Source organism: Neolamprologus multifasciatus, chromosome 19, assembly GCF_963576455.1.
Source record: "Neolamprologus multifasciatus chromosome 19, fNeoMul1.2, whole genome shotgun sequence".
NCBI lineage: Eukaryota > Metazoa > Chordata > Actinopteri > Cichliformes > Cichlidae > Neolamprologus > Neolamprologus multifasciatus.
This window is the reverse complement of record NC_140457.1, coordinates 6,466,922-6,483,881: the sequence shown is the minus strand read 5'-3', so window position 1 is coordinate 6,483,881 and position 16,960 is coordinate 6,466,922. Positions and strand designations below refer to the sequence as shown.

Below are 16,960 nucleotides of genomic sequence, written 5' to 3'. Positions count from 1 at the left end.
GGAATGTGAGTTGTCTGTCTCTGCGTGTTAGCCCTGCGACAGACAGGCGACCTGTCCAGGGTGCAGTATGGTAGCTGGAATAGCAACATACCCAAGGATGAGCAGAGTGACTGATATGATGAAACTGGGATTTTGTTACACTTAATTATTGCAAACACAACTAAAACTATAACTGAAACTAATCAAAACTAAACTGAAACTAAGTATTTTCCAAAAAAAAAACAAAAACTAAACTAGCAAACAATTGGTAAAAACTAATTAAAACTGATATAAAATTGAAAATCTGAAGTCAAAACTAAATAAAAATAAAAATTAATGAAAATTGCAAAACTATTAAAACCCTGGTCTATATCCAATACACCCAAGTTATTGTAGTTTTGCATTTTCTAATTAGTTTTATTTTCAATAAGGCATCCTTTGGAGTCACTGCATTTATGTTTTGCATTTGACCCGTGTCAAATAAAGACGCTTGTTTAAAAAAACAAAATTAATAAAAATAATACTTGACATTACATTTAAATCCACAAAGTGAGCATCTCAACCTCTCCACCTAAACAGGCGGACTTGGCTTCTATAAAATGCGTCAGCTAACGCGTCATGGCAGTGTCACCACACAACATCTTGCGCGCATCCTGGCCATGCCAATCACCTTTGACACAGCGAAGGTATTTCGCGCCACAGGAACATTGATTGAGAACATTGATCATTTACACTGGAAAGTTCACACTAATTTACATCTTACAATTTGTGAATAAAGCTGATGAGTTAATAAGCTGAGAAAGACATTTTTCGAATAATATCAGAATGTGATTAACGTGCTTTGCAGCTGATGTGATAAATGCCAGCATCAAACGCTGAATAATAGCCTGATCATAACATCATCCACTGGTTAGTCCTGCTTTGAAGCCTCCATCCAGGGATGGGTTGGACTGAGAAACTGTATGCTCAGCGACTTGTCACTTACAAATTAGCCACATTGCAAATCATGCTCTGCTTCATCATTTATTATGACACTAACAGGTTTATAATTTAGAAGACGAACAATGAATGTTGTATTAAATTATATCTACCTTTAATAATTTTGCTGAACTGTGATCTCACAAAATACAAACTAAACCCATCTTTTATGTAGAGCACATCTGTTTGAGAAAATGTGTTCGACCTGGAGCAAAGTTGGTTTTCCCGTAGAACTGGACCACACCAGTTCTCTGACCGACTACCAGCACCCTCTCCCCGAGGCGCACCTCAGAGCCATCACACAGGGAGCTGCTACCTGAGGGGGTTCGGCTTCGAAAACCTGCGAGGAAGAGGAAAACCATTTGTTAGCTTTGATGGTCATTTCTCTCAATTTCACGCGACTGATTCTGCTTAATGATGGGAAATCATGAAATACAGTACTATGGGATTATTAGACCTGCAGTGGTGCCAGCAGAAGAGCGGAGGGCTGGTGAAGGTGTTATTCTGGGACTCGGGGAAACACGCTCCCTTCGTTGCCTGGCTGGAAGCCGTTGCCTGGGCAGCGGACGGGGTCGAGCGCCCGGTCCCTGTCGAGAGTCCAGTGAAGACGACGAAGAGGAGAGCGAGCGGGAGAGGGCGCCTGTGGGTGCAATGCAGAAACAAGAAAATAAGAGAAGGAACCCCTCAAAAAATCTAATGAAATGGCCAAAGCAAACTCAATAGCTCACGTTAATAATTAATTCACACCAAGACAGCCATACTGCCACACACACACGCTACTCATATATCAAAATGGCTTATCAACTGTTGCATCTAGGCTTAGCTGGGACATTAGCTGTCTACATTGTTATCTAAAAATCACACGGCACCAAATGCCTGCTTCTCCTCTTAATAATGAATCCACCATCCCTCCATTTGGACCTATATCAGTAACTCTAATGCCACTGAGATAATGAAGCTCAGTCTATTATTCATTTTCCATTTTATTCTTCCAAGTGTGACAGTGCCTACAGCAGCAGGATCTTGGCAATTACCACTTTATTTTTATTTATTTTTTGCCTAAAACCTAAGCAGCTGTGTCACATCAATCTAAGGCAGCACGCATCAAATGAGCTCAGTCTTCTGCAGTTGCATGTACCATTACCAAGCTCCAACTAAAGGGCAACATGCTAATCCCCGCCCAACACTGGGGAATGACATGGAAGACGAGGATGCCGGATTTCGCTCTTAAGAAGCTATTTGAACGCTGGACCTCATTAAGCTTTTAACTTTCACAGACCTTCACAGGCCATTAGTTCATTAAGTGCCCGACTCTGGGAAGCTAATTGATTAAATCAGTGCCAGAATGCTTTAAGAAGGGAAGATTCAGCTACAAAGTAATTGAAACCTGGAAAGAAATGTGAGAGAAACTTGTTAGCCTTTCCCAAAACTTGTTTTCAATAGTTAGCCTTGGGTAGTTTGTCTCAGCACAGATTTTAAAAAGAGAAAAACAAAACAAAAATAAAAGACAGTTGTTGTTTCTGTCACTTCTGTGTGCATGCTTCATGCACAGAGAACACTGTATAGAGGAATTTATGCAGCACTTGCTTATGCATTATACACAATTGTTTATTAAAAGCATCGCTTTAATTCACAAGGGGCAGTACTTTGTTTAAAGAGACACTGACACAGATGGATTAGGATGCTGGATTCAAGTATTAAGGTGTACAGACACAGATGAGGAAGCGGGATTTGAACAATTCCCCCAGCTTCTGCTAAAGCTCAAATACATTCCCACACTACATTCTCAGATAGGAAGTGCATTAAAGCCAGCTCAGCTATAACTCCAGTACCTGTCTTTATGATTGAGGTGTCGCCCTCTGTGTCTTGATGAGGACCAGATGCACTTTTTTGATTATCAGGTGTGTTTTTAACAGAAGGAGACAAACCTTTCAACCCACACACACACACACACACACAAAAGAGACACAAGAGCATTATTCATCAGATAGCAAGGTTGGTAAATAAAAGTCATATTGACAGCTTGAAATTGTAGTAAGATTGTCTAGTCAGGCAGGTTAAATTGGCTGAACTAAGGAACCCATCAATCTGACTGAATAATCTGCACCAGTGTCACACTGTATCCGTTTAAGGACGTGCCTCAGCAACCTGATTGCCCAAAAAAAAAGCACTTATCCTGAAAACAACATAGGTGGAACTTTGTCAACACAGTGGAGCTCTTTGCATGTAAAGCAGCCCTCCAAATGGACAAATGTCAGGTCAATTTGTGCAAACCCTGTGCAAAACACACGGGGCTGTAGTCTCAAGATCGACCGGTTGATATGCTCTTATCCAACCAAATTCTCATTCTCGGCTGCCAGTGTTACTTCCATGTGGAGAAGAGTGGTGCATCAATAGCCCACATTACTTCTGGCAGCAGGGCGAACAATAGGGATGGGTACCGGTATCCAGTGCCATGATGGCACCGGTTCTGACATAAACGGTAGTAACCAGACCGAAAAGCAGCGCACATTTCGGTGCTTTATTTCGGTGCTTTTTTTCCTGAGCTGTGATACACTTTCTTCTTCCTTACATTTGTATTGGCGGTTGGCAAACAACTGAAAGGTGCATTACCGCCACCAACTGGTATGGAATGATACACTTTAGATTCTAGCCAATCATTTTAAGTTTCCGAGAATAGTAGGCGGGTCCAGGTACGTACGTTCTTTTAGAGCAGAGCTACAGATTAAAAATGTCCAAGGCGAAGCGGTCAAAAGTCTGGCTGTACTTCACAGCAAAAGATGCAAACTCAGCAGCTGCAACAAGTGCTTTAAGCTGATACTGTGATACTGTCAAAGGAGGTAACACCTCAAATCCGATGAAACATCTGGCGACGCATAGTGTTTTTTTTTAAAGCCGAGAAATGCGCCGTATTTGATAGCTTGCTGCGAGACCTCACACCGAGCACATCTACTGCTTGTGGGTTGCCTGTTATCGGACCCGGAATTAGCAACATCCCCCAAAAACCCGAAGAGGAGCGTCCTGGCCCCTAGCCCTGCCAGTGTAGCAGAAATGATGACGGATGATGATGGCAGCAGCAGCCGTTCTTCTCTGCGTGAGTAGCTTAATGTTGTTCGTGTGTAATTTACGTTGAGTAGGCTAACCACGTTATTACATTAATGCATGTAAGGTGAACTAGCAAACACCATCATAGCTACATGCAGCTGTCTTCTTGTTTGATGGCAGATACTCCCTTCACCCTGGCCAAAAAGGCTAAAATGACCAAAGAAAAAGTGGAAAACAGTTAAACATGAGAGGTTTTTGGACAAAGTTTGTGTTTTTTTCCATTGTTTAAGCACTGCTTCCAGCCAAGAATGATACCATATATGCCCCATAGCTGCAGAAAAGGCTAACATTGTTATCTTTTTACAAAAAAACAGCTGAACATGAGAGGTTTTTGGACCACTTTTGTGTTTTCCATTCTTTAAGCACCGGTTTGAGCACCGTTTAAGCACCGGCACCGTTTCAAAAGTACCGGTTTGGCACCGGTATCGGATAAAACCTAAACGATACCCATCCCTAGCGAACAATCTACCGTCGCAAAAGGGAGGAAAAAAAAAAAAAAGAGGCAGCGATGTTGAAACTGTGAACTTGCCAAAACTTGCTTAATTAGTGTTTAAATGAACTGAACTTGTACTCTGAGTCCGCTCCAAACAAACTGACACCAGCTGTCAATTAGTTTGCTGGTTGCTAGTGTGACTGCACTTTATTCAAACAAATGGCCAAAAAGTCAAGGGTGAACTTTTCCTCACCCACCCTCGCCGATGGTAAATCAAGTGGTTGAAGAGTAGGTAAGATTTCAGTCGACCGAGATTTGGTTTTGTTGATATGAGCCCTAGAAAGGCAGTTTACGAAATCTAACAAATTACAGGAAATAAGGAGCATTTCAAATGAGGAGAATTTTAAATGAGGAGTCTGTGAAGACGCACAGTGCAGCGCTGCGTTAAAGGCAGAGCCAAAAATGCTACACTGAAAAGATAAGGCACGAGGAGGGAAGTGAAGAAATGCAAATACAGGACAGCATGACATTGCAGAGTATAAATGATCCATGAATACTGAAGCTGACTTTTCATTTACTGCAACACACAATCAAATTATTTAAAAAAAAAACAAACAAAAAACAGACAAACATGCTGAGACAAGCACTTGTGTGCACACAAAGGCCTAAATGACAGTGAACACCAAAGAACTTCAAAAGCAATCTCAGACTGATTCAACACAACAGAAAAACAGCATTTCCTGCAGAAGTACGTGTAATTGTGTTTTAACAACCTTTTAGCAACAAACTGTAATTTTAAGCCTCTTATATTGTTTGCTGACTTTAAATATATCTGCTCTTTATTCAACACTTTGTTATTTTGATGGTGTGGTATCAAATATCATCATAATGAATACACCGCTCTCCGTCCACATATCTATTTTCTATTGCTTAGCAAGGCCTGGGTCACAGTGGCAGCCTAAGGAGAGATTTCCAGACCTCCCCATCCAGACCCTCAGCTCTGATAGGGGAATACAAACACATTCCTAAGTCAGCTGAGAGACATGATCCCTCTAGTGTGTCCTTGTGTGTGTCCAGGGGTCTCTTTTCAGTTGGATACACCTGAAAAACCTCGTCTAGGGATTCCAGAAGGAATAAACATGCATGCAGGAGAAAAAAAGACACCTAGATACTTTGGGCAGGGGAAACACACCCCAGCCCCAGCAGGGAGTCAGACCTGGAGGGTGCGCTTGTTGGTGACCGGCTGGTGGTCAGGGCTTCCCCCCTGGGCCCAGCCAAACCCAGCTCAAATGAGCCACTTGGGACGACGCCCCCTGTGAGCATAAGGAGCCATACAGTAGGGATTCAGTGTACTGTGGATGAGGGAGTAATCGAAGGCACGGGCTTGACAGTCTGATCCCTGGCTTTTAAAACTAAAAATTGACTGCATGGATATTACTAACATTAACAACACATTTTTAAAATATTTTTAGTTCAAAAAACCCTTTACAGTATCATAAATAGCATTTAATCCATATTAGAAATGCATAAAAAAAAAAAAAAAAAAAGGAGATGCAGCTCTAAAGACATGGTCAACTGTCAACTTTCATACGTAGCATACTGTAAAACAGTACACCACTGAAACCTTACTATAAAAAAATCTGAGGGACTCTGTTTTATAATAGACAATATCTGTGCATAAACACTTAATTTCTAATGAGGATTCAACAGGTACATAAAACTGTCTCATTTTTCTTTCTAGTCACCAACAGGACGCCCGTGTTTAAGTTTTACATTGCTCTTTGAAAAGTCATTAGAAAAATCTCAAATCAACCTGGTATTTATTGATTGCCATTTCAGTTAACATTTAGGGGGAGCTGGGAAATGCTCCCTTCAGAGACAGAGTTTGTGTCTTTCCTCTGAACTGCAGAGAAGAGACTACATTCCAACTCAGAATACCAAACATTTCTTGTCACTTGACCTTTAGCTTGCAGGGACCTCCTGGTAGATAGAGCTATCTATCCCTTCCACATCCACATAGTGGCATTCACTTCAAGTGGCAGACTGCAGCACAGACTGAGGCTTTATGAATTAAGCGGAGGTGGCTTTGTGCAGTTGTCTATGTTCTCACCACCCTTTGAGGCCTGAGTTACAGTTGACACACTCCAAGAGGGGCCAGCCTGGCATTCTGCCGTGTCTGTCTCCCCAGGTTAGCGAGACAAGGCAGTTCCACAAAGACCCGTTCAATCTATAGATAAACACGAGCCAGCAGCCTGCACTGCAGATCCAATGGGACAGTAACACAGGTGGCTCGACAAAGCCCTGAAAACTAAGTGTGTGGTCATAAATTAGTCTAGTTCTCTGGGCTGTATGAAGCTGTAGACACACATGGCCTCACATGCCTTGCATGGTACACAAAACACTCACATGCACTTTGTGATGAATGGCTGCCAGCCTATCCAGCCTGTCTATGCCATAGTTATTAAATCCTGCTTAATTGGACTATCAATCACCGAATTCTAAAGGCCTCTCAGGTCTGCAATTCCAATCACGTCCAGTTCAAGTGGCCTTCAAAACCTCTGAGTATTACACCACCCACAACAATACAGCTATAAGCCGCAGGAGTAGCAAAACCCAAAACCATACCAAGACACAGCTTTTACAATGGCGTAGTGCCTGGACTGCAAATGTCAACAGTGAGGAACCATCCGAAGAGTGAGAGCACCAAGTTATGTCAGCAGTCAGCAATTTTTGCCTCAACCTTTTGGCACTGGTTCAGAATCCATTTTTCAAAGTATTCAGAATAAGATTAATAAGATTACTATGAAAGCACAGATGCAATAAATCCATCCATGTAGTGGCATGGCTCATACTGGGTAGGAACGTTAAGAAGGACTATTTTTTAGCACAAAAGAGAGGCTGAAGTCATATCTGCAGCTGATGGCATCATCTGAACACTGTGGGGTGAGTTAGTTCTCCCACAGTGGGCTAAAAGGTCCTCATGTCAGTGGGGGCATCAATTTTGGATGTTGAATGAGTGTGTCACTACAAAATCTACAAAACAACAAGTAAACATTTGACTAAACAGAAGCAAAGCCAATAAACATATAAATTGCTTTTCTTGTTTTTGGCAAGAAAATATTAATGGAGGCAACTATGACAGCTTGACAGTGCCTCTTTATTACTACTCTGCTCTGCTTTTCTTAAGTGATGAAAACTATAATGTTCAAATACATTTAACTGACTAATCAATCCATGAATACAACTAACATTAAAGCTCACCTGTTTATTTCTCTTTACAGAAATGCCACTTCAATTTTTGGATCATTTAAACCAGGGGCTCCATCTACGAACCAGCAATCGTCTGGTCCCACAACAAAGGGGCACCATCATCTGAAACTACACTATAATAACCAAACTTCACTCTGAGATGTTGGACTTGATTGCAATTTTTTTTGACTACCCTCAGTCTTTTACCTTTATTGAATTCAATTTAGTTTTTGCCTTCAGTCTTTAATACATCAAAATCTGCTAAAAAAATAAATGCTTAGCATCAATGCAGCAGCAATAATATGCTGCTGCTGAATGTTATTACCTCTACGTTTTGAAAAATTAAACTCCCATTAGCAAATCTATTTTACTTTTAAATGTTTATGATATTAGTCATAGAACAGAGGAAGATTATGATCACCAAAATCACACATTATGCATTTCATTTAGTGAAACAATGGAGTAGCAATGAAGTCAGTTCCAATTGTCCTAAACCCCCTAAAGTAAGAGGGCTCCGAAATGTCAGTGGCTTCAGTAATAATGTATTTGGAACTGTGTAAATGACTAATGCTGTCATTTGAAAATATTCGTTTTCTATGAAGTTAGCACTGTTCTGTTGATTTTTTTTAATATGAAATAAAGTATCCAGGGGACTGTGCATTAGTACCTGTGGCATGCCTTGTAAAATCTTTTTCACCTGCTCTAATAAACGTTCACACACACATCGCTGCCCCAGGGCTCACCCAGCTAGTCAGACTCCCCATCTTTGTAGTTCAGGTTTTGATCAATTTAAGCCTTTTTTATTAGAGTATTTTATGGCAGAGATCCTGAGGTAAGACTTAATTTCAAAAACAACGCTACCATGACTGTCTTTGTCGCAGTGTTGAAGGTCTGTCAGGACCTGAGCACAACTTCAGTCATAGGAACAAAACCATATAACCATAGAACGACATACAACAACAGACACGTCATTCAACTGCTGTGACTTCTATCTACAATTTAGAAGGTTGTATAAACAAGATCAAGCGCACTGCAGACCCAACACTGATTATCTGAATTTAGCAGCAACACTTTTATCGCTTGTTTCTCACCTGTGTTAATCTTGGAAGTAATCCGAGACAGGTCGATGCGACGAGGGGGACGCACGGGTGTAGACTTCTTTGTAGTGCTGGTTTTATGTCTTTCCAAAGGTTTGCTTATCTTGGACAGTGGAGCAAAAATTCCTATAAAAGTAGAAAAGGCTCTAAGCATAACCAAGTAAGAATATCATCACTGACGAGACACAGAATGAGGATAATCTAAATACATAAAAGGGCAGCATGAAAGAGATTTTCTGTGCCAAGATAATAATAATAATAATAATAATGGATTGGATTTATATAGCGCTTTTCAAGGCACCCAAAGCAAGATACATTTTAAGTGCTAAAAACAGAATGAATTTACTGACATTTGGCCAAAAGGTCAAATATTATTTCCTATGGTTAGATCAGACGCCACGGAAAAACTGACCAGACAATTTAAAAGGTCCAGGAAACGATTATGTTATTATGTGAACTGCAGTCAGTGTGTTGCTGCTCATGTCTGAATGCAGGAGAACACATAAAAAAGTCTTGTTTGATCATTCAAGTTTGCTTTGTACCATTACACTATTTAATATGGGCTCAAAACATAAAAGCTACACTTTTAGAGCCTAAACAGTTGGTAATCCAAGTTTATAATCTAAATAAGGGAGCAGTTGTGTCTGTCATTGTTTTTGCTTTCAAGCACCGAGGCGTGACCTACCATGTTTGTTTCGACAGTTGAAATACTGAACACCTGCTACCGAGCCATCGTTCTTCCCCTCTGGTTTGTCGAGCTCCACTCCGGCCCACAGGCCACCGGAGAACTCGGTGCTGCCGCAGAACCGCAGACTTCCAACCTGTGTTAATAAATGTAAATGTACCACAGGAGGTCAAATAGAAAATATGGAAAACATCAATAAGAAACAAAACATTCACTAATAGAACTGGAACCAGCTCTGAGCACTGGCTTAAAGATAAGATACGAGTTTTGATTAGCAAACCACACAACTTGGCACAAAGTATTTCCTGGTACGGCCTTAGAGAAAAGCATCCAACACACACACTACAGTGGTAGGAGCCTTCAAAAAGAAGAACAGGGGCAATAGAAGGTGGCTAGTTGTGTACATCAGTGTGCACACATTAAGAATATCAGAAGAGGCGATTAATCAAATGCTTTTACTTTTGAGTCCTAAAACAGTAAGCTCCCACAGGTGATTAAGTATACTGCCAGATCCACTGCATTATCATAGACCCAAGACCCATAAATCTGGTGTTCACAGAGAAGCTGGTCATGACAGAAAATCAGCAGCAAACTGAAATGAAATTATGCATTTTGAAGCACATTACATAATCCCAGATGGTAGAGTTACTTAGAGTTTGCGAATATGAGACACGAGTTTGAAGAGCTGGAGCTCGTTGTTCTAATGTTTCTCCACTACACAATAAACTGCTGCCATCAATACCACTGGGCACTAAAGCCAGCCACATCACTTATGTTAACGGTCTTCCCACACTCACCGACTTTAATTCATCTGCAACCATTTAAATGGTAAATGTCAGAAACCTTAAAGCTTGGGTTTACTTGCATAGACAAATGCAAGAAATTCAGACGTCTTTGACTCAAGAAAAACTCCCCCAGTGGCTGCTTGCAGGTTATTTTCACAAATTCACATTTCCATAAAAGTATTAGGACTTCAGTAACACCAACTTTTTCAGCATGATCTCTACCATGGCCCAATAAAATTGTACAATTTTAACTCATGAGCCCTTAGAGTGGAAAAGGTGCTCCCTAATCTAATAAGAGTCAATTTTTAAGATATCTTTCATAAAAGTGGAGTTATTTAAAGAATGACTACAAATCTTTTTGATGTAATGGGGCCTACATCATTTATTTTTTAAAAAAAAAAAAAAGTTCAACAGCACCACTTTAAATACCTAGTTTGTTTTTCAGTGAGTTTGAGGTCTGAGCACACTCATTACTCCCTCTTCAATGAGGAAGGGTTATGAGAAGCGGGCACATCTTCAAAGTCTGGCATGAAGGGTATCGTGTGCCTTACAGACTGGGCACATTTATTCAGTACAGGGGTATATAAATAAAACTGACTTTACTCATGAAGTCCTAGATTATTTGTACAAGGGTAACGGTGTCACTGCAAAAATTTCATTACTGTTTAAATTTCATTACTTTCAATCATGTTGGATGTTAGGTGTCTGCAGAGAGGTAATACTGAAAGGAGCAATAGGTAGCAAGAGGTAATTGAAGAGTTTTAACTTCCAAATCGTGCAACTCACATCAGCTATAATGTCACGGCTTACACGGATGGTTTGTGAAACAGATCTCCTGAGATTTAGTGCAGTAAAAAGGATATTCCATTTAACAAAGCTCAATTTAATTCCTTCTATTAGATACATCACTGTTTGCCATTTTTCATTACTCCGGTCGTCTTCACGCGACACTCTTTCAGCATGAGGACAAAGAAACTTAGTAAATACTCTACTGTGTGAGAAATGGATGCAGTTCCAGAAGTACAGAGCAGACCCCATAACTGTCAAAAAAAATTGTCTTCGGGGAAGAAAAATGGAAAAGCTGTTAAGTATTAGTGATGTTGAATTACCTATGACTGCCATAAAGTAAGGCAATTTTGTGCCCGTGGCGCTGCACTCAGTGTCTTTCACCTGCTTTGTTAGGTCACATAAGGTGGACTGGGCCCATGCTGTCAGCCCGATGAGTTCAAATTAAAACACAAAGCACAAAGAGAAAGATTTCTGGGGTCCTCATTTAATTTTAGAGCAGAGACACCATGTAGCAAATTGTCAGAGCTGAACAGTGCAATGAACTCAATTAGAAAAATGAATTGTATTTAACCTATGGGGCTAAATACCCTTCTTATAAAAGTGTGATCCATTTCAAAAGGATTGCACATGGCTTAAGGGCCCAGCATGGTACTGCATTGGTAGTCTGTAGGTGCTGTGCACACGTATTCACATGCTGTCACTGGGAGACTGTACAATGTTAAAAGAAATGTGCTTTTTTTTTTTAGTACTTTGTTCTCGCGACCGAGCCGAGTATGAAAACACGTACACAAAAAAAGAAAAAACGACTTCTTTGTAGCAAATTGAAACTGCTGTAACTATCCTTTTTAACCATTAGTGCTTTTTTCGGTCTTTTATGTTTCATATGTCTTTATTTCAGCATTACCTGGTCAAGCCAAGCCATCTTTTTAACCAATCAACATTCAACTATGCACAGCATCATCACTGTCAGGCTATGTGCTAATAGCTTTTTGGATGTTGAATTCCCATGGAATCTCCCTGTGAGGAGCCAAAGAGCTATGAGAACTGAAACCAACACAGTACCATGAATCCTATTTTACAAAACTGCAAGGTTACTGATTAGGGTAATGAGCAGTGTTGGGAAGGTTACTTTTAAAATGTATTCCATTACAGAATACAGATTACATGCTCCAAAATGTATTCTGTAACGTATTCCGTTACGTTACTCAATGAGAGTAACGTATTCTGAATACTTTGGATTACTTAATATATTATCATGCTGTTTACAACTACGTGAATGTACTATTGCTGTGATTTATTACTGTTACTGAAGGTCCGCGGCTCCGAACCGTAGTAAAGGGACCTCTGGCTAATACGGTGGGTTCTGTGTCGGCTCGTAGCTGAAAACTAGCTTTACTTTGTTGTCTGGGTCAACTTTGCTAGCGAAAGACAGAGAGAGGCGTTGAAAGGCTGCTCCAACGGAACTTATTGTTTTTGGAGGAAAACACGAACACAGCGTACAGTCGAGTCTTAATAGCTTACTTACAACTGGGCTCGTCAGGCACTCTTCTTGGCTGCAGTGGTTATTATTATATTTACATGCTTCCAGCTCCCGTTTCTGCTCCGTGACAGCTCATACTTTTCCTTTTTCTCCCTCCTCGCTCACAGACACATAACGTGTATGGCAGTCCATTCTCCCTGCAGCACGGACTACACTGCCTATGATGCTACATTCTTTAGAGCTATGCCTGTAGCATTCTGCCTATTAGCTTAGCACAACAACAACAAAAAGGCCTCTCTCACCCAGGAAACACGCAGAGAGAGAGAGCGTTGCCTTGTAACCATGGCAACCGTAACGCTGCCGCCTGGAACAACAGAACGTAGCTGTCAAACAAAACCCAAACAGTCCTGACCCACCACAATATGAAACAAGGAAGTACCGCCGTGTAATCCGTTTATTTCAACAAAGTAACTGTATTCTAAATACCACCTTTTTAAACGGTAACTGTAACGGAATACAGTTACTCATATTTTGTATTTTAAATACGTAACAGCGGTACATGTATTCTGTTACTCCCCAACACTGGTAATGAGTAACACTGCAGAGCTAATGGCAACCAATACAGAAATTCAGAGCTTTTTTTGCCATTACTCTCTTGCCCTCCCTGGGCTGTCAGAACTCTTAATGCAAGCTAAGAGTGTGTAAGGACTTCCCCAACACATCCACCCTGACACTGCTGTGATCATCTATGTGCAGTATCTCAGTCTTTCCATGTTCTGTGCAATATTTTTGGCCCATGTGCAATTGTTTTGATCCCAGTTTCAATGTTTCCTACACATACACCATGTATATAGTTCCACTCACATATGTATACATATACACTGTTTTTTATTTTATTCTATTTATTTATTTATTTTCCGCCTTCGTTGTATATTGATTTCTCTTCTTCTTACTTTAGCACCTTTGTGGTTCAGCTACCCAATTTCGCTGTGCAAGAAACTGCACAATGACAATAAAAAGCTCTAAGTCTCTAAGTCTTAGGACCCAAATCTGTACATGCATCTTTGCCATACTGCCTTACTTAACTGGTTAAGAATTAATTGCTGGTGGTTTGTTGCACTTTATCCCCTCTTCCTTTAGACATTACATGTACAGTACTCTTCACCACATATTCTTTATATCCATCATGAGGACGATGGTTTTTTTCTTTTCTTTTCTGTACTTTGACAATTTGTTGCCAATTAATGCCTTCCCACAATATATCTGTCATTCCTCACACCCACACGTCAACATCCATACTTTTCTATCTTAATGCAGCGTGTTGTGTATAGCTGCATTATAGTTACACAGTATGTGTTAGAATTATGACCAAAAAAAATAACTAAAGAGGACAGGGCATTTTTTAAATGCTAAGTATAATTACACTGTGACTAGTCAACAGATTTTGTATAAATGCTTTTAATTACAGCGCTGCTACGTTTACAGTTGAACTCATTAGACATTCTTACTGCTACAAAGAAACAGCCAGTACGGTTTAGCTCACACTGCCGCCTGTGAACTTGGACTGGGTAAAAGTCAGTGAATAGAAAAGAATGACTCACAGACAAAGAACATGAGCACATGCATTTGTAAAACTTCTAGTACTGATACCAGACACCGGAGATGAACATGCTCAGATGAATGTTGATGATGTGCCAGAGTGATCTGATGGCCATAACTGAGAGCGCTTGATGGATTCCCAAATGGTGTTGCTTAGCAACTGGAAATTATTTTGTCTTGGTTGAAAATATAACCAAAGCTTCTTAACTTTGGCTACAATGGACCACGGCACCGGTGCATGGCACTAATGTGATGCAGGATCCATGCTACAAAGACCTGGACTGTTGGATTGATGGAGGTGTTGCTTAGTAAATGCAACACTGATTCTATATGTGCATTTATTACTGACAGGAGGTTATTAACTCTTTGGTACACAGATATTAATAACCTTGGCCTGGCTAATCTGTTCTTTTCTCTGATTGGCATATAAATCTCCAATAACCAATACCATTACTAACTGGGGTGGTGGTGGTGGTAGTATTGTGTTAATGTGTATCCACTTAAGCAGCACCATCCAATTGGGTTCTGCTGACAGACGTTTATTTCAAAATGAGCGGCGATAGCGGCCAGTCAAGGCAATTTTTAAAAATCTAATTTCTCCAGTTGTGCTTTAAATTAATATGATTATTATGAGATCCATAATAAATTGAATCTGCCTCATTATAATTACATATTGCAAAACCACATGAGCAACACAGATATGCCTGGGTACGCACACAGGTTCACACCCCGACTTCTGTGCTGCTCTGAAATGAATGCGTGTGTAGACAGGCTACAGCAACCCATCATAAAATAGCAGGATATTTCTGACTGTTGGACTGATTTTTTTTAAAGCTAAGGCTTAATGTAACTGTGCATTTGCAGAGACACTCAGGCTACGTTCACACTGCAGGTCTTAATGCTCCGATTTTTTGATCAAATCCGATTTTTTTGTCTGCTCGTTCACACTACAAATAAAATGCGACAGCAAACGCGCTCTAGTGTGAACGCTCAAAGCGGCCCGCATGCGCAAAAGAAGACGTCACACACAATGCGCTCTGTTTAGACCCAGAACAAACAGTATTGTTTGACTGTTGGCCCTTAATTTTGTTATTTACAAATAGCCTAATAATGATCCTTATTGCTGTTTTAGAGAGGAGCGGTGCTTCAAAGGATAGTTGCAGATTTCTGTCAGAATCTTCAGATTATACAGTACAAATAAAATGTTCACGTTTCTCCAACGTTGTCTTCCCAACATTTTCACTAACATCTACACTGAATGGGCAGGAAGCGTTCGCGATGTCTTATTGGGCGCTGATAATTGGCGTCTGTCTTGTGTCAGTGACGTAAAAGACGGATTTAATGCGACATGACCGTTCAAACAGCAGTCGCTTTCTGAAACATCAGATATCAGATTTGAAAATATCAGATTTGTGCTGTTCACAATGTCATACCATGATCGGATATGGGTCGCATAGGGTTAAAAAAGTCGGATTTGATGCGCTTTCGCCTGCAGTGTGAACGTAGCCTCTGTTACGGTCTCCTTAACTTTTCTACCAGGTGTTTGACATGAAATACTGTGGGTGGGACTGACAGGTAGAGAGAGCAGGAGAGAAAAGTGAGAAATTTTACAGAGGAAAAGAAAAACTGGACCACATAGTTGAATCGTATATTAAAGGTAAAAAAGCAGAGACGCAGCAAGTATTTAATAGTCTTAATACCACGTCAGCTGTTCAGCATTCACCCACACACGGTACCTTATGAGGGGTGGAGAAATGATGGAGCACTACGGAGCAAATCGCCCAACCTTACCATAATCCCTATAGCCATCATTAACTAAAACTAGATGTGGGGGAAAAAAGTAATAATACAAACTATAATTTTGGAGGAAAAATACAGAACTAACTGAAATGATATTGTAAACCCACAAAACTAAAAGGAAATAAAAACATAAAGCAAATATTCTTTTCAGTTTTAGTCTTTGTCAATATGATAAAATCTGTCAGCAAAACCTGCTCGATTAGGCTTTGGACTTGGAATGCCGCATATCACTTCCTTCAAAAAGCGCTCTATTAAATTCCCAAACTAACAAATACCCTACATATTATGATAAATAAAAAGGACTAACACTACCACTCAAATATTTAAAAAAAAAACAAAAAACAGAAAAAAAAACAAAAACATTTTCTAACAATTTTCAAAAAAACTAATTAATTTAAATTAAATTAATTACATTTAAAACATAAAAAAAACAACACAAAGATGATAAAAAGTACTTTTAAAATATAAAACGATAATAACTCTGTTCGCCTCCAGCATGAAAAGAAAGACGGAAGCTTTATCAGCAGGAGAGCATCGATAAACAATTAGTGACTGTTAGTTCCTCAAAATTTACTCTTTTTTTTTACCAGCTCCTTCAGTCTATTTCCATATGAAATGGCTCACCTGTCTCTCCTCCACTCTTCAGGACGCTCTCCCCACACACAGTAAAACCAAGTGAAACAAAAAGGATGCAAAGAGGAAATAAAACAAGCATCTCTGCAAGCATACAGTTACATCAAACTCTCATTTAAAAATCAACCTGACAAACACAAATACGCTCCTTCTGCTTTGCCTGGTTTTAAGATGACGACATAACCCAACTCTAAACAAAATATCATTCAAAGTTTCTTCATACTACTCCATTCAACACAGACTTTTCCAGTGGAACAGGAAACTCACTCGGTATACAGGATTCACGCATAACCATGCAGATGGTTTAATCTCTGCTTAAAGTGTCTCCAGAGGTCCTGTGTTTAGAAC

General features: G+C 40.1%; 1 protein-coding gene across 6 annotated transcripts in view; it reads right to left on the bottom strand.

Moving 5' to 3' along the window:
* Positions 1–16,960, bottom strand: part of LOC146495854 (CAP-Gly domain-containing linker protein 4) — a 73,070-nt gene that overhangs the window by 12,632 nt on the left and 43,478 nt on the right. For 5 of the 6 annotated variants that reach the window (XM_085143606.1, XM_085143605.1, XM_085143604.1 and 2 more), the window contains 5 exons: positions 9,527–9,662; positions 8,836–8,967; positions 2,790–2,885; positions 1,415–1,597; positions 1,163–1,297 (listed from right to left, as the gene is read on the bottom strand). In XM_085143606.1, the coding sequence (XP_084999732.1) occupies positions 1,163–1,297; positions 1,415–1,597; positions 2,790–2,885; positions 8,836–8,967; positions 9,527–9,662 (682 nt within the window). The remainder of the gene's footprint in view (positions 1–1,162; positions 1,298–1,414; positions 1,598–2,789; positions 2,886–8,835; positions 8,968–9,526; positions 9,663–16,960) is intronic. The other variant, XM_085143607.1, reaches the window with a different exon arrangement.